We start from the raw sequence: 19,188 nt of genomic DNA, 5'->3' as shown, positions 1-19,188 counted from the left end.
CATCAACTAGATACAACATCTGACCAAGTTTGGTGAAGATTGGATGAAAACAACTTGAATTAAAGAGCGGACCGACCGACCGACAGACAAGTTCACTCCTATATACCCCCCTAAACTTCGTTTGTGGGGGTATAATTACCACCACGACGTCTACTACAACCATTACCACTACAACTACAACTAACATTACTCATATTGCAACTACCATTTCTACCACTACCACTACTATATGTGTAATTTTTCAGTGCCACTACACAGTTGACACTCAAAGTTGATGTTAATTTCCAAATTACGCGTTTACAATATCAGTGCTTGCATGTGTTCCCAAGTACCAAATCCGATAAAGTTTCTATCGCTGCAACTCCGCCCTTAGTCAGAAGAACATAGCCTACGCAATTTATACATGATATAAATAGCAAAGAAACACCATCGTCTGAATTATATCAAGGTTGGTTGAGAACAATTTGATAATTGTAACCAAGACTGGGGCAAGGTAAGAAAGGCATTGATGCAACGCCAGCTCCGTGCCAAACCCGACAAGGGTCAGCGGGGGAAGTCACACATATCATAAGGTGTATACATTCGCAAACATCAGTTATCGCATTTTTGGTTCTTCTGATAAGATCTGCCTCGCATCGCTTCCTTCGATGCAACGTAATAATGGCGATCAGAGAATGCTGTTGAAACATGATCTTACGAGACAACATCTCGTGGAATTTATTATAGACGTCTGTTTAGTATTATGCAGTAATAAGTATGTTGTGTTCCGGCGGGGCAAACGCGTTCCAGTGCATTTCCTACAAGCGTAGTTTTGCGTGTTTAATACTATGGAAAAGGAGATAATCTCAAGATATGTATACAAGGTAAAGCACAGACCCAGTACACAACAACAACACAGTATTAATAATTCAGTTTTGAAGTGTGTGGGTTTTAAGCGAGACTCAGAATCAGGGGCTTGTGTGGTTGAATCCCAGCCCGGGCTCGTGTGCAACTACAAATTTATTAATTTACGGTGGTGAAAATGTGCCCGGCCACATGTCTGGTGTATGGATCTGTTAAAAATGTATTTCCACAGACATTCTCCGAGTCAGAAGTCTTCATGTTATGAGCCGCATGCGCATGGACTTTAAAACCTCCAAACTACCTCTGCTCCAAGTATACCATCATGCACACTAGGACAATTTGTTAACTGGTTTTATCGACAAAGCTTACCCACGAAAAGTTCGAGTAAACTGACTAACCGCCGTGTTAAGACAGAGAGTGTAAGTTTGCTGACTGATCGCCTTGTTACGACAGAATGGGTGAGTTGACTGACTGACCGCCGTGTAACGACAGAAAGTGTGAGTTGACTAAATGACCGCCTTGTTACGACAGAAATTGTAAGTTGATCGACTGACAGCCGTGTTGCGACAGAAAGTGTGAGTTGACTGAATGACCGCCTTGTAACGCCAGAAAGTGTGAGTTGACCGATTGACAGCCGTGTAACGCCAGGAAGTGTGAGTTGACCGATTGACAGCCGTGTAACGCCAGAAAGTGTGAGTTGACCGACTGACAGCCGTGTTATGACACAAAGTGTGAGTTGACCGACTGACAGCAGAGTTACGACAGAAAGTGTGAGTTGACTGACTGATCGCCTTGTTACGACAGAAAGTGTGGGTTGACCGACTGACAGCCGTGTTACGACGGAAAGTGTGGGTTGTCCGACTGACAGCCGTGTTATGACAGAAAGTGTGAGTTGACCAACTGACAGCCGTGTTATGACAGAAGGTGTGAGTTGACTGACTGACAGCCTTGTAACGACAGAAAGTTGACTTACTGACAGCCTTGTAACGACAGAAAGAAAGTGTGAATTGACTGACTGACAGCCTTGTTACATCAGAAATTGTGAGTTGACTGACTTGACTGACTGACCGACTTGTAATGACAGAACGTGTGAATTGACTGACTGACAGCCTTGTAACGGCAGAAAATGTGAGTTGACCAACTGACAGCCTTGTTACAACAGAAGGTGAAAGTTGACTGACTGACCGCCTTGTTGTGTGAGTTGACCGACTGACAGCCTTGTAACAACAGAAAGTGTGAGTTGATCGACGGACAGCCGTGTTACGACAGAATGTGTGAGTTGACTGACTGACAGCCTTGTAACGACAGAAAGTGTGAATTGACTGACTGACATCCTTGTAACAACAGAAAGTGTGAGTTGACCGACTGACAGCCGTGTAACGACAGAAAGTGTGAGTTGACTGACTGACCGCATTGTAACGATAGAGAGTGTGATTTTACCGACTGACCACATTGTAACGACAGAAAGAGTGAGTTAACTGACTGACCGCTTGTTACGAGAGACGGTGTGAGTTGACTGACTGACGGCCATGTTACGACAGAGATTGTTAAGTGACTGACGTGTCGCCTTAGTAAGGACAAAAAGTGTATGTTGAATGACGACAGAAAGAACGATGACTGACTGACCGCCGTGTTTCCACGTGTGGATAGAGTAACGTACCGCCGAGTAAATTAAAAAGGTGTCAGGCTATCTGACCGCCGTGTAAGGTCAGAAAGTGTTAGCCGCCTGACTTACCGCCGGGTAAAGACAGAAAGTGTTATATGACTGACTGACCGCCTTGTTACGACAGAATGAGTGAGTTGACTGACTAACCGCCGTGTAAAGACATTAAGTGTGAGTTGACTGATCGACGTGGTGGAATGACAGAAAGTGTAAGTTGACTGGTCAACTTGTAACGACAGAATGAGTGAGTTGACATAAAGTGTGAGTTTACTGACTGACGTGGTTGAATGACAGAAAGTGTACGTTGACTGGCTGACTTGTAACGACAGAAAGTGTGAGTTGACTGACTGACCACCTTGTTTCGACAGAACGAGTGAGTTGACTGACTGACCGCCTTGTAACGACAAAGTGTGTTGACCGACTGACCGCCGTATAACGACATATACTGTGAGTTGGCTGACTTACTGAAATCAAGTGTGCTTTGACTTACTTAAACACCGTGGAACTACATAAAGCATGAGTTGACTGACTGGCCGCTGTTTAACGACGGAAAGTGTGAGTTGGCTAACTGACCGCCGTGTAATGACAGAAAATGTACGTTGACTGTCTGACCGCCTTGTTATGACAAAATTGTGAATTGACTGACTGACCGCCGTGTATAACAACACGAAGTGTGAGTTGACTGACTTACTGCCTTGTTACGACAGAAAGTGTGAGTTGACTGACTGGGCGCCGTGTGATGACAGAAACTTTGAATTGGCAGGCTGATCGCCTTTTAACGACAGAAAGTGTTAGTTGACTTACTGACGCCGTGTAACGATATAAATTTTGAGTTAACTGACCTACGCAGTGTAACGACGAAACGGCTGACCTTTCTGCAATCAGAACTTACTGTACGTTGCCTTAAAACAATCCTCCAACAAACACTGCGCCGACAAATATCTCGCACAATCGCGTGCAAAGTTTACAAGTTAATTATGAATCGTTATAAGCATTTTTAATTACTTAATTGGCGTATCAACACCAAAGGCAATTATTTCTAACTGCATAAACACCAATGGAATTTTCAATATCCGAGTAAAATAATAAAGTTCCGCAGTCGTACCAGTTATCTCGTGTTACAAATACTTATCTTATTACATTGTGTGTAACTAGACAATGATCGAGAACCGCGGACTCAATATGGTGGCCGCACTTACCGCGCGGATGTAAGGCGTGATCAGTATATATGGCTAATTATGCGTCTCACCTTGAGCGTCTCTGGTCCATGATGGCTCTCCATGAGCACAGTAGTCTCGTAGTTTCAGGTAGCTGATCGACAGTCGTATGATAGACGCCTTATCAAGCTGGCTAGTGATCGCGGCTGGAAGCGGCAGTAACTTGGCTAACTCGTAAAACTCGTAGTTTTCCTTCCCACGACGGGATCTCGCAGCATCACGGGATTTTTCTTTGCGTATTTCAAGAACTCTGAAATCGAATTCGCAGTTTAATATAAACAAATATAAACAATCATCCGATTGTGTTGGTATTAGTATATAGTCCTGACTATTCAACAAAAAAGACTTCACAAAAAGGACGAGTGGAGATAATGGAACCAAACTATTATTCACTTAACTCTTGAATCGTTGCCTAAAAAGGTGTAGGCGTCTTTATTCATGTCATGGTTCTTAAACTAAACACTTACTTTAAAGGAACCTTTTCACAGATGTTGGTATGCATTGAAGTTTGTCATTAAATGCTTTATATTGATAAATATAAACATTTGATTTCAAAAGCTCCACTTAAAAACATGAATAAAATTAATTAATTTTTGTCCACAAGGTCTAATCAGACAGCACATGCTAATCAGGGACGATATTTTCCTCCTCAACTGGATTTTTGCTAAGAAGAGACTTTCTTTGAACAGAAAATATTAAACATGTACAAGCGGAAAGTGTCGCCCCTGATTAGTCTGTGTGGACTGCACAGGCTATTCTGGGACGACACTTTACGCACATGCATTAAACCCCATTTTCACAGAGCAAGGTCCATATTTAAAATCGACTACTTTTTCAGCCGACCTGCCCAAGAGTTGTGTTGTATTTTAATAGATGTACATGCAAGTACTTAATTTGAGTGAGTCAGAATGATGGTTGTACAAATAACGATGTACCATGACTGACGCTTATTTTAAATAATTCAATCATCTCATTAATTGAGAATTCTTCTTCTTCAAGATGATTGCAAATTAGATTAACATCCGAATAATAACAGGGTTTTACCAGAAAATAATTTGTTTTGCATTCTTTTACACATGTTAAAATTATGACAATCAATGTAAAATGAAGAAAAAGTACTAATGATAACAGTTCGGCGTAACTGATTTTGAACGTACTCAAAATACTAACACATTTTATATGATTTAGCCTTTAGCCACACACGGACAGACACCAAACCGGTATTCCACTACGGTACAACTTTGGTAGGGAAATAAAATAAGAGGATCTATTACGCTCACACGAGTTCCATTTAATATTATTATTATTATTATTATTGCATATAATTCTGATATGGATTGTAACCATTTATTGGTTTATTTATACAAACTATATGCCCTACTGTGATGAAAAAACGATCGCTTATTTTCTCATTTAAGGTAGCGCACCTCTAATGGGCACATATCCAAATATAATCTAAGTAATTATTTTCTTTATCAGCATCATTTCACTGAACTACATGCAAATTTGTAGGTAGGCTTTCCATGCTTTTTAAAAAAATATACCGATTTTTTCAAAACCAGCCCCACGCTCGGCTTTTGTCCGGTTTATTTTCACCCCTGGGGTATATAAAAGTTCCCTAATTCATTCATATTTCCAAATATGGACATGCAGTTGGTGTGTAGAGATGCTGTAAAGGTGTTTAAAGTTTAAACAAGATGAAATAAGTATTCTTTTACAGACATTATTTTTTTACAAATTATTATCTATGGAAGAGCGCCAAAGTTATTTCAGCCAAGTAAAAATTGGGTCGGTTAAAAACAAAGTGTCATAAAATTCAAAATAGTATCATTTAAGTCATATTTTAAACTTACTTTTTATAGAAACACTATATACAGCAAAAATACCAAGAAATAGACAGATTTACCGTTTACTTTTTGAAATAAAAATAAAAATGCAACATGCATGGTTCGTATTTTCAACAGTAAATCACCAAATTTCGCAATAACGTTGTTTTAATTTTAATAATTGAAGAATGTGCATAAAAATTGCAACATATTCAACAATAAATATAGCTTATATGCCATATTAAATCAAATTACGTTGGAAAATAAATAAAACGCGTCGCAAAAAAGTATACGTCGTCGGCAGGATTCGAACCTGCGCGGGAATATCCCAAAAGATTTCTAGTCTATCGCCTTAACCACTAGGCTACGGCACCTAATAGTAGGCTCTTCAACCTTCGAAGAAATCGCGGGAAATCATTAGAGGTGCGCTACCTTAAATGTTGAAATAACAAACTAAACGTTCTCAAAATGTCCCACGAAAGAGGAAGTAACAACAAGAAGTGGCTAGCTACGTAAAAAGGAATGTGTATTTTGTTTTTCAAAAAATAAATATTATGATCTATTTCTGGTCATCCATGCACAAAAAGTAGCTTGGATAATACGGAAACTTCACTGCTAACTTAACCCATTTATGCCTATTGGACTCTCCCATCCTTCTAAATTGGATCAATTTATTTCCAAAATTAGAGATGTCTAGTATATTTAGTTCTATATTTAGAATATTTCTTACAGATATTCCTTTATGCAAACAGCGCAGACCAAGATGAGACGCCGCATTTGCCAAGGCCTTTTTTTCTAGACGCTAGGCATATATGGGTTAACGCGGAGCGTGAATACATCGATTAACCGACATGTGGCCAGAAAAATTTAGTAGCAGATATCTAGGTACCGCTAACATACTAAAACATGAAAAGAATAAGCATACCCCGGAAATTGTGTTTGTGCGTGCGTGTGCGTGTGTTTGTGTGCGTGCGTGCGTTTGTGTATACTGGGGTTTATGATGTCCTTTAGCGAAAGTTGCGACGAATTTTGAACCATAGCTGCAATTGCCAGCTTTTTGTTTTCTCATGAAATATTTCAATTTTGGTACGGTATTTCACTGTGGTTAAAGCCGGAGTAGCCGGAGGAAACCCCCACCTGTCCGGTATGGCGACTACCAAACAAACTCACGTGCTGCCGGGAACAGCCGGGTATTGAGCCCGGGTCGCCTAAGTGAGACGCGCGTGTACCAACCACTGCGCTAAACAAACGGCCGCTCATTTATTTAAAATTACCGCATACCGCATCACATTGGTCGCCGTGGTTTAGTGAAAACGGTATCCGCCTAGCGACCGGAAGATCATGGGTTCAATACTAAACGAAGCGTTCTTTAGATCCTCAAAATACACTGATCACTGGTTCTACCCAGGGTGCGGACTCATAAGTGTTTAAATAAGCCTCAGGCTGTCGATGCAATTGAGCTAAAATACATTTTTTAATAGAATTAAACTGAACTAAACTGTAAGTGATTTCAGCATAGTGATAGATCTACAAGCACTAGCTCTCAACAAGAGATAAGAAAATTAAGAAATAACGCCGACGTGATCAACTATTTTAATACTAAATGTGATGGAAAAACTACCGCATATTTTCTATTTGAAATGTTGAAACAACAAACCAAACGTTATTGTGATTGTCGAGGTTAACATCAATCTACGCCATCTTTTATCAACTACAATTATGTGATCGAAACTTCCGACGATGAATAAATTAGACCATCGTTGTTTTCATCTATGGGGTTAGATGAGGATTTTCCGAAATTGTGGATATCCGGACAACAACAAGATAGATCAACGCCTTAAAACCTACATACTCGTTTATATCTCTCCATAGTAATCTTGTTAAAACGTAATGTAGGTATTAATATGTATTAAAAGCATATGCGAGTTTAGTGCTGCTTGTTCATTTAACCATTTTGAATCACAGGTGGTTAGCGTGTGGCTATGATATTAATTAGTGAAAACATAATTCTAAATGATAAATAATCAAATTATGACGAAAAATCAAATTTTCTGAAAAAATGTTTCACTATCATATATATATATATATATATATATATATATATATATATATATATATATATATATATATATATATATATATATATAACAAGGTATTCAATCCAAAATGACCCGAAAACAGGGTGAATCGCTTTGAACAGCAATAACTTCATCAATTGTGCAGCGATTTTCACGAATCGGTCTCGTTCAACGCATAAATGAATTTACCCTCTGTAAATATACATATCTTGCAAGATTTTTACAAATGCTGGGTAAATTTTAAGAAATAACACGATACACATCTCGCGTGACCTACTCGTTGTCGATCAGACCCGATCTAAGACTGAACTATTCACGGAGTAAAAGGCATCTTCCCTGCAAAGTTCACGGACCTCGATACCATATTTTAATAAAAAGTATGAACAAACATTCTTACCGTTCTTGTCGTTGCATTATGCATCAAAACTAACTGTCCGGCGCCGTTTGAAACCTTTGTTTACATACATTTCAACTGGCCGACATTTTAAACACACGAGTGATTTAATTGGTCCAATGCGAAGGTGTGTCTTTTCACCTGAAGATTTCCTTCATAAATCGGGTCTGATCGTTGGCAAGTAGGTCACGCGAGTTGTGTATCGTGTTATTTCTCAACAATTGACCCAGTATTTGTAGAAATATACAAGATGTATACATTTCCAGAAAGGAAATTCATGTATGCATTGAATAAGACCAAGCTCATGGAAATCGATGCACAATGGATGAAGTTATGGCTGTTCAAAGCACCCTGTTTTCGGATGATCTTAAGTTGGATACCTTGTTGTATATATATAATAATATAATATAATATATATATACACAGAGCTCCAGATAAGGTTTTGTGAAATTCTTAACGTTACTACCAGATTTTCAAAAATAATTCTTAACTCTGAAATTTTATTCTTAACGTCATTACAAGGTTTTGGAAAATAATTTTTAACTTTTCTAAATGACCTAAAAATAAATAATAATGGTTATTTTCATGCAAAAAATCAAAATAAACATACTAGCAACTTAATTTAAACGAGTTCAACAGTGTCTATTCAGTATTATACAATTTTATTTTTCAAATACCTTCATATGCCCAAACTGTGCTTAGATTGCATGCCTTCGATGAATTTTTACATATTTCACAATTAAAACGGGTCTCCCCTTCAATCTTTTCAACGATTCGCCACGGGAATTGTCCCTTCCACTCGTTCAATGTTTTTTGTTTAAGTTTGGACCCGTCGTGTCGCGTTTTTTAGCTTTTCCGACTGTTTCGGCAACTGAACATACAACATCGTATAAGATCTTTCTTTCTTAACATTCAACTTCTGCTCACTTTGCGTACAATATGTTAAAAGCGTGTTTGTGCACGCTTTGCAGTTTTTTATGACGCTCTCTGGGCGCCGCCATTGTTTTTCGACCGATAGACTGTACACGCCGCTTTTATTGGAAAAAATGCGCTTTGTTAAACAAACCCGATAACCATTTTATATAAGCACCGAAAAGATCTTTAATACGCGAAAAGAACTCAATAAAAATCAATACGAACCGATGTAAAAATAATATTCGTAACTTGATTTTGTAATTCGTAATGGTACGACCAGATTTTAAAATAAATACGTAACGGACTTGAAAATAATTCGTAATTACGAAAATACGACCCTTATCTGGAGCTCAGTATAGATATATAATATATATATATATATATATATATATATATATATATATATATATATATATATATATATAAATGCTTTTATTGAAGTCATGTGTTTTATATTTTTTTAAATGCTTTCCATTTCTTATTTTTCTTTCGTTTTGAAACTTTGTTTTTTTTTTACTTAACACAACTTTAAATTCTCATTTCTAATTTTAACATTGCTAAACTAACAAAAGACATGCATTCGAGTATTGTATAATACCATAACTTATGATATTTAGAACTAATAACGATTCAAGATATGTCTTATGCTTGATGTCAATTGTATAATTTATTGTTTTATGTTATTTATCTTTCACTGACAAAAGACAGAGCTTCTTATATAACTTTGATAGTGGAAACTTAAGCGTACCATGTTAACGCTACTTAATGAAGTCATATATATACATACATACATAATATTATAATATACATTTCACACAAACATCCTAACTTCTGAAATGAGAAGAGGAAAAACACTAAAAAGGCAGATATTGAAAGGAAAGGTCCAATGATGATAAACATGTGGAAAAGAGCGAACCCCGGTCCACAAAACCGGAGACCAAAACCGTACCAAAGGCTAAACAACAAACCCTACTGGTAACGGGAAACTTTACAGCCGCAGTAGTCATATGAGAGACCAACTGGTCACGAACATCAGCCAAAATCCTTGCTGATGCGATAAACGGAAAATTCAAGGAGGAGGAGCTCTCGTCTTTATTGGATGAAGTTTGCAAAGCTTGCACTAAAGAAGCCAAACAACCCAAAGGCAAGAACACAAAAGCGATAAGCTTCGAGCAAAAGGCAAAAATGCCCGCAAAATTACACCGTTCTAAGAGCAGACATGAGAAAATGGCTCAAACTCTCAGAATGCTCGCCGAACGTATTCTTCTCCGAGTCAATGGAAAAAGGCGGACTAGGTCGACCGAAGTACGAATTAAAAATAAAACGAATGTCCGAAGTGTTCAAACTCACTGAAAAAGTTAGCGACATAACGAGCAAAACTGGTCTAAAACTACCAAGTAAGCTAAAATCAAAAGTACAATGGAGACCACAACTCAAACAAGAATGGTCCAAACTAACCACCTGTAAAGGCCACAAAACTCACACACTACCACAGGTCAACACATGGCTGGACTGTGGCAAAACATACTTCGGCGAAAGCGACTTTATAACGGGGATCAAGCCGAGAACCGACACTTACCCCACCAAAACAACAATAACGCGATCGAAAAACAACGATTTATATACATGTATTTGATAGTGAAACTTTTTTTTCTGATAAGTTGCTTTTTCGTTATAATTTGATTATCATTCAAAATGACAAAATGATGTTTTCACCAATTAATATCATAGCCACACGCTAACCAACTGTGTTTTGAATCAGTTCATTCATGTATTCATGTACAGTAAAGACTCGTTAAACAACCACCCCTGCATTACGACAGACACGCTACGACGACCAAGATTTTTCACTTCCAAATTGCTCTTTCTATATTTCAATAGCCGTTACACTCAACCAGTAACTAAAACACCTTGATTAGGGTCTGTGGTTCGATCGGGTTTGTGTACGAAGCCAATGTGACCTAATTAACGACGACGATATTCGACTGCAAGGTGTTGGATTTTTGGCACTGTTTTTCTTTTCATTCTTGATTGACAGCTTATATCATCGAGTCTTTGATGGGTAAACTGGTTATTTTTAGGTACACACTTTAAAGATTAAAGGCGGCGAATAATTAAACAGTTAGAATAATTGAGTAAAATAGTATCACGATGAAAATTATATTTTAGTTCCCTTTTTAAAGGTTGAAATACACAACATGTACTATCTTTGTACAATGTATTAATTGATTACTATTATAGTGCATGCAAAAGGATTTAAGTTCATTCTTAATTTACAATTTGTATTATATATCCATCAAATTCATAAAAACTCAGCATTAAGACAACCTCGTTATTAAGCGAGTTGTTTTCACTGTATTCATAATTTATGTATGGTCAGGTTCCATGCTATTCACCAAAAGTAGGGCGTCAATTGCAATATCAAATGTCGACAAGAGTGCCTTTAGGCAAAGAGAAATGACATATTTTTTATACGGATTCCACCCCCCCCCCCAAAAAAAAAAAATAAATAAATAAATAAAATGGAGTGAGCGAAATAAAAATATATTAATTTGTATTATTTATTGATTGATGTCAATAACTCGCGAACGAAAAGCGAAAAATTACAGAAATACGAATACTGTCTTTGCGCATGATTTTTTTTTGCCAAATAAATGCACGATATCTGCCAAATACCAGCGCAAGGTCATTTAGTAGTAATACCTGTGTTTTAACTTCAGTCCAAATCTTTGTAAAAGTAAACAAAATATTCTCCAATAGTTTTTCTGCGTATTCACACCAGGCAGTGACTTCATTAAGTAGCGTTAACATGGTACGCTTAAGTTTCCACTATCAAAGTTATATAAGAAGCTCTGTCTTATGTCAGTGAAAGATAAATAACATAAAACAATAAATTATACAATAAACATCAAGCATAAGACATATCTTGAATCGTTATTAGTTCTAAATAGCATAAGTTATGGTATTAAACAATACTCGAATGCATGTCTTTTGTTAGTTAAGCAATGTTAAAATTAGAAATGAGAATTTAAAGTTGTGTAAAGTAAAAAAAAATACAAAGTTTCAAAACGAAAGAAAAATAAGAAATGGAAAGCATTTTTTTTAATATAAAACACATGACTTCAATAAAAGCATTTATATACTAGTATATGACTAGTAGTAGCCATATATTTTAACATAGCACATATTTGTCTTATTTGAGAGCAAAAAAGACTAGTTTCAGTAATAGCATAATGACTCTGACACTTATGTATATTTCTAACAAAAATAGCAGAACAATAAGTTTTAACTATGGTCTCGTTTAAATAATTACATGTTTATATTCTTCTTTAACATTGGAAGGCGAAACCGGATCTATGCAAACTGAGTTCGAGTCCACGCAGTAAGCATAGGTGGTCACTACTAAATCCCTGAACTTTGATTAAGAAAGACACTATGGTAAAATGACACTGAAAAAAGCTTACACTCCACTAGAAAACGGGATAAAAATGTGCAAAAACAGTCGATCCTGATTTATGTCGAGTCAGCTAAGAATGCCTTGTACGAAAAGGTATGGTCATGGGGGTCTGTAAGTAAAAAATGTTGCATTTATTTTCGACTATAGCTTTCGCTTTAACATTGAATAATATAAGCAAAATAATTAGTATATTGTGACATAGACGGACGGACGCCGCCATTTTAACCATAAACCAATTTAATAACGGAAAGCGTAATAACAGTCGGTGTCGTAGAATACATAGGCTAAGTTAATCTAAAACATTAAACGAATACTTGCGGAGCAAAATTGTTGCCGCGGGCGCAAAATAAAAGTACAAATATTTTTATTTCGTTAAAGATTTTTAGGTGCGGCAAATGCGAGGAACATTAAATAAATGTGTTGTTTTATGTTATGTTTGTTTGTCAAGTAGGATCGGACAAATCGTCAATCGATTTGTTGTTTTGGACCTTTGATTTAAATTTTGGTCTTTACACTCAGTCCCAGAATGTTTCTTCTTCTTCTTTAATTATTATTATTATTATCATTATTATTATTATTGTTGTTGTTGTTGTTGTTAATGTTGTTTTGTGTTTTTTTGTTGTTGTTATTATTATTATCATATTATTATAAATATATTATTATTATTATTATTATTATTATTATTATTATTATTATTATTATTATTATTATTATTATCATCATCATTTTATTTGTCGGTATAATTATTATTAGTGTTTGTATTGTTATTATTATTATTATTATTACTATTATTATTATAATTATTATTATTATTATTATTATTATTATTAAAAAGCGAACGGACATCTAGTTGAAGACCGGGATCGGTTGACTACAATATCTGGTGTCTTTGCATGTGTGGACATCAATATCCGTTAACAAATTTAACAACGTAAACTTGTTTGATATTTCGTGGATGCATATCGGGCAATATGGAAACGCGTTTTTATATCGTCCGTACATCTCGGCTTGATCTATAATGAGTAGCGGGAAACAGTCAAATTAAATTACTCAGTTCAACTTCTTTAAATAATTGAGTGGTGATGTCCAAAGGAATTGATTTGGAAAATTATATTGTCCATACAGCCGCGTGGCGGGGTTTCCACAAGTCGCTTGAGATCAGAGGCAGCAGATTTACTGACAATTGTATTGGGCGTAGAGGAACTTAAATCCCTAATTGATTTTATCATCGATCGATTTAGAGAATAATTTTAGAGCTTGAAGTCTTTCTTTTACCACCCAGTGGTGATGCGTTTTCTCGCTATTCAGTTATCGATGTTGTCCTCGCCCGTCTCTCTTATTGTTAACCCTCTTGAATTATGCGCTTGTCAAAGTCACTTAGCGTCTCCCGCTGTCGATGTGACATGATGTTCGTTTTCATTCTGTTGACTAATTGTTTTGGATCTCTATTAGAAGAAGGCGTTGACAGAACCTCGTGTGGACTTCCTTATATTGTTTGTTTAAACATAATATGTGTGAGTGTCAGTCATGAATCCGTTAACTGTATATAAAGCTTTGTCAGAAAAGATCTGTACAGTAAGACATGTTGGTAATGTAATTCGCCTGTGTGTTTGTGTGTGTGCGCTCGTGTGTGCGTGTGTGCGCGTGCGTGTGTGTGTGTGTGCGCGCGCGCGCATGTGTGTTTACGTGCGAGCGTTAGTGTGTTTTTTGTAGTTGTTATTTGGGTTGTTGCTGTGTTATGTTGCTGGTTGCTGTTGTTTTGTTCGGGGGGGGGGGGGGGTGTTGGGGGAGTCAATTTGTTGAATTTTCAACGTTAGTTAAGTTTGTTCTCATCATTGTCCATAGATGCAATTAAAAGACATATATAGTTACCAAATTAAATAAGAAGGCCAAACTCAGTATTTTTCTTGAAAGGCTATACAAATGCGTGTCAAATGTGCGGGGAACGTGTATTTTTCCCACACTAAACTTAAACAATGACTTTTATTCACCTAATTTTATCATGCATGATAGTTGGATACACATATGGTCATCCTTGAAATATCAGCGAACAAACTTCTAACGTTGGCTGGATGATATTCGTTAAAAGAAACATGATTCTACCAAACCACCTTCATTGATTCATATATTGGCACTTTAGTAATGTAGAACGTGAACAAAGTCAGATAATCAACCAGAGAAATGTTAATTGTATGAATTAATATACAATAGAAGTCTTTATTGCTATACAACATATGTATACAGCAAAAATGTGTAAACACTCTTAGTTTTAAGCTATTAATTTCCGCTAAATAGCATCGAAAGCCAAAGGCTTATTGAAAAGCTCTCGAGTCCGTTTGCTGGGTAGAAAATGTACATAAAAACGTTTCCATTGTTGGATCGAAACCGTGATATTCTGGTCGCAATGCGGACACTTTTTTTCATTACGCTTCGGCGACCTCAATAAACACTCTTACAGTCAACATGTACAATCTTTGCCATTTTGAAATATAAGTCATTCATTCTTAAGTCATTCTCCATTCTTGTACTTCAAACGCAATGTTCTTAATTAGAGGAGGAAAAGTGTTGGCTAATATCGCTGTGTCGAGCGTACTTCTGGCGGCACATGATAGGAACAATTATAGAAAGAATAAATACGTGTATGCTAAAATATGTAAATTAAGCAAAATAGAAAAAGTTCCATTATGTCTTCATTGGTTAATTTTAACAGTGCGTGAAAATCTACATTGTGTAGTATTTAGTACCTTATGGGTAATGCCCACTATTTTAAACGGTAAAGTTTTGGCTGTGTTACTTATACGAGCATTATGTTTTATCACGCGTTTAATCTGTTTAGGACAAAAGGGAAATGTAGGGCCGCACATAGGGGAAATGTAGGGCCGTTCCTAAGGGTAGTCTTTTTAAAGGATTTTATGCATTAAAGAAAAATATACGGCTCTTAAATAATCACCTTCGAAATATAACCAATGTACGTCATTTTTAAAGTTTAACTTACCGGCCCCCGAGACTAGGTATTCCGTCCGAGGAGTCCAACCATATGTCTGCCGGCCTGAAAGTTCAAGTAAACAATGTGCAAAGTCAACGTCTTGTCACATGTTAATGGCAAGTCATTGTGAAATACATACATAAAGTAAAGAATCACCAGAAGTCGCTGTTAACAAATTATACTAACGCATATTTCTCCGACACTTGCAATTGCAAGCATAGAAATGATTAGCCACATATTGAGTCGCGTTCTGAGAAAACGAGGCATAATGCATGTGCGTAAAGTGTCGTCCCAGATTAGCCTGTGCAGTCCGCACAGGCTAATCAGGGACGACACTTTCCGATTGTATGACATTTTTTGTTTAAATGAAGTCTCTTCTTAGCGAAAATCCAATTTAGGCGGAAAGGGTCGTCCCTGATTAGCCTGTGCGGACTGCAGAAGCTAATCTGGGACGACACTTTACGCACTTGCATTATTCCCAGTTTTCTCAGATCAAGACACAAATTGCCACACTGTCCGCAATCCTTGATCAACTGAGATTGCGTTCAATTAAAATTGAATATGGAAATTTATATGGAACCACATACCGGTTAGTATTCGCCAATCTCTCACTCTCACCATTTTCAAACATAGGCTTAAGAAATATTTCCTCTTTGAGGCGCAAAATGAGTCTCACGCGTAGTAACATTTTTCTGTTTTCCTCTTATTCAAAAGTCAAATACTCCTCCATAAGTGTCGTAATGATTACTGTAGATTTAAATTCTGCAAACAAATATACATATTGCTTTTTCAAACTATTTATATAGCAAGGAGGTGCAGGCTATTCTTCATAACAGTTGGGTAATTTCATATCCTATTGTGAACAACACTGGTCATGAATATTGTTTTCTGTAATTATAATATTTGTGTACATCAGCCGCTTCTATCAATCGTTAACTATTTCAAGAATTATGTATTCCACGTTTTTAAACTCTGACTTTGTACAATAATGTACGCGGCTGTTTTGTTAACTTTTTGTTATTGTAATTGGTCGTGTTAATTAAGATATGGTAATTGTATAAGTGTGTGTGTGTGTATAGGTGTGTGCGTGCGCGCGTGTGTGTGTGCGTGCGTGCGTTAGAGTGTGTGCATATGGGAAAATGTAATCAACAATACATTTATATTCTTAAATACTTTCTGTTTATAAATATTTGTTCCTTGAGACCATTTCAATATCGGAAGAGAAATTAATAATATAAGAGAAGTCATATAATATACTTGCTTTTTATGACACTTCTATTACACTGTTACAGTACTCTTATGTCCGTCAAAGTCTACACGTTTGCATTATACTGTAGAAATGCATTATACATACCATAGTTGTTTGAAGGCCTCATTGAAAATAAGATTGCCATTGTTAAACTGTCTGCATGACTTTGTATCAATGTGTTGTCTTAATGAGTTACCTTCGGAAAATAAAGAGATTATTATTATTATTAATTCGGTCTAATCTTGTAAAAACCCATTCACAAACAAAGACAGCATACGAGAGACACGAGCTCGGTGTCTCTTTTAAAGCAATTGTGGCACTCGTGAAATAGCATACTCATACTTTACGTCAGTCTATACGTTGATGTGTCCATGAGACGTACACTGGCACATTGTGTAAATAGTCCCATATTCGTTTAATCCGGTAACGTTGTTTGCTATACAGGTAGTATTCACAGATAATATACGATTGGTACCAGGACAGAAAGTTTATCCGATGAGGCTTGCACAACTATATTAAATTAATTTATATTCAAAAGTATTGTTTTTCTTCCTATATTTATAGAACTTGTTGTCACTTCTAGTAATTGTTATCACTTCTATAAATAAATATTTTAGAACGATAATTAAAACGCGAAAATATATATATGAGCCTTGTTCTGAGAAAACTGGGCTTAATGCATGTGCGTAAAGTGTCATCCCAGATTAGCCTGCGCAGTCTGCACAGGCTAATCAGGGACGACACTTTCTGCTTTTAAGGAATTTTTAGTTTCAATAAAGTCCCTCCTTACCGAAAATCAAGTTAAGGAGGAAAGTGTCGTCCCTGATTTGCCTGTGCGGACTGCACAGGCTAATCTGGGACGACACTTTACGCACATGCATTTAGCCCAGTTTTCTCAGAACAAGGCTCATAGATAAGTTGACGGTATCCGTCTTATTTATTTGAATTATAATTATTATTATTACTACAGTATCCAATTTTAGAGTATACAAATTACTACTTAATTACAATTCGTATGAATATGACTGTTGCCGTGTGATTGTTTGAAATAACAGTGTACGGATATGGGTGAATATTTGATTAGGTTCCATTTACTGTCCATATTCAACAATTTTCTAAATGTTAGACATTAACAGAGATAAGTTTCATAATTACAATGTTAAATAATATGTTAACAATATTAGATAAGAGTTCTTAGCAGATCCCACGCTTAAAGCAGTTTTATGCTTTGTCGAAGCAACTAACCCCCATGTATTTTAGTAACGGTGTGTTGTCCGAATTCTTTAAGGGTATTTTTTTTATTGTTTTAAAAAAAAATGTCAAACGAAAATAAAAAAAAACAACCATTTGGAGCTAAATATATTTAAACTTAACTGAATAACAGTTACATTTAGTAGCTTTATATGCAGAATATTTATAAATGGTCAGTTATGGCTCTGTCCCTAATTTTTCAAGTCGACACCGTTACGAAGAAAATTTCATCTACCGCACGGGAATGATACGGGGATAAAACTTTTTCGGAAAAGTAAACATTCTTTCAACCTTTTACGTCATAATGAAGCAATGAACAGAGCGCGAAAAATGTGAAAATCATTAAAAAGTAAGTAAAATATTGAACGTACTTTTATTCAGTGTCAACACCGTTCTTTCATTTTCTTTGCTATTTCCACTTCCTGTTCTTTTAGGATTTTCAAATATTATGTATTCTCCACTCCGTTACGATGAATGAGAAACGGTGTTGACAACATCGTAACGGTGTGGACAAATTTATACAAACAATATGATGCGAATAAAGTTCGTATTCATATCGCCGATTGTTTTTCAAACAACATCACAAATTTTACATGGAACTTATCTGACATAATTTCTAGTAAAAAACACGATGCGAATAAAAAAGAATATGAAAGTATATGATAATCTGTCCACACCGTTACACATGTGAAAACACCGTTACGCCGCATGAAAAGGAGACTTTTATATACATACAGATTCAACAAAAACTTCAAACGTGTTTTAACATCATAAAGTCTTCAAAAAGGTGTCCGATGAAAGAAGAATTTAGTATATCAACATGTACCCAAACATTTTATAGAAATTCTTAAAGTTGTAAAACGTAATTAAAATGTGTATTTACACCGTTACGCACTTAATGTTCTTAAAGTCACTTAATAAAGTCACTGACGATTTGGGATTGATGTAATAACCACTCATGATCACTTTATACAATGAAACAACGCCGAAAAATTCATTTAAATTAAGTTGAAATAAAATAATATTATCAAACAAATATTTATGTCCGTAACGGTGTTCTCTTCACAGCTTTTGACGTGCGTCAAATAAGCCTTCATAATCGCGGTCTGGGTCACATTAAGTCGTGCCCAGCTTAGGTTGACGTCCGTCTGACATGTACGTAACTGATAAACGGTCTGTCGACACTGCTTTACTAAATGTTTTTTTGAATATTTTTTATTAAGAATGGAACCTAATCAAATATTCACCCATATACTGCCTTGATCCGGTGAGAATTATGCCATAATGTGCTTTTTCTTTATAGCTGTGT

At 36.2% G+C, this 19,188-nt stretch overlaps 1 protein-coding gene across 2 annotated transcripts in view; it reads right to left on the bottom strand.

The window, feature by feature from the left end:
- The window catches only part of LOC127870836 (neuronal PAS domain-containing protein 3-like), a 68,787-nt gene that overhangs the window by 37,701 nt on the left and 11,898 nt on the right, over positions 1-19,188 (bottom strand). Inside the window, exons 2-3 of one of the 2 annotated variants that reach the window (XM_052413368.1) lie at positions 15,389-15,442; positions 3,756-3,973 (exon numbers count right to left, since the gene is read on the bottom strand). In XM_052413368.1, coding sequence (XP_052269328.1) covers positions 3,756-3,973; positions 15,389-15,442 — 272 coding nt within the window. The remainder of the gene's footprint in view (positions 1-3,755; positions 3,974-15,388; positions 15,443-19,188) is intronic. The other variant, XM_052413369.1, reaches the window with a different exon arrangement.

This window comes from Dreissena polymorpha, chromosome 3, assembly GCF_020536995.1.
Source record: "Dreissena polymorpha isolate Duluth1 chromosome 3, UMN_Dpol_1.0, whole genome shotgun sequence".
Classification (NCBI taxonomy): Eukaryota; Metazoa; Mollusca; class Bivalvia; order Myida; family Dreissenidae; genus Dreissena; species Dreissena polymorpha.
This window is presented reverse-complemented; position numbering and strand designations above follow the sequence as displayed.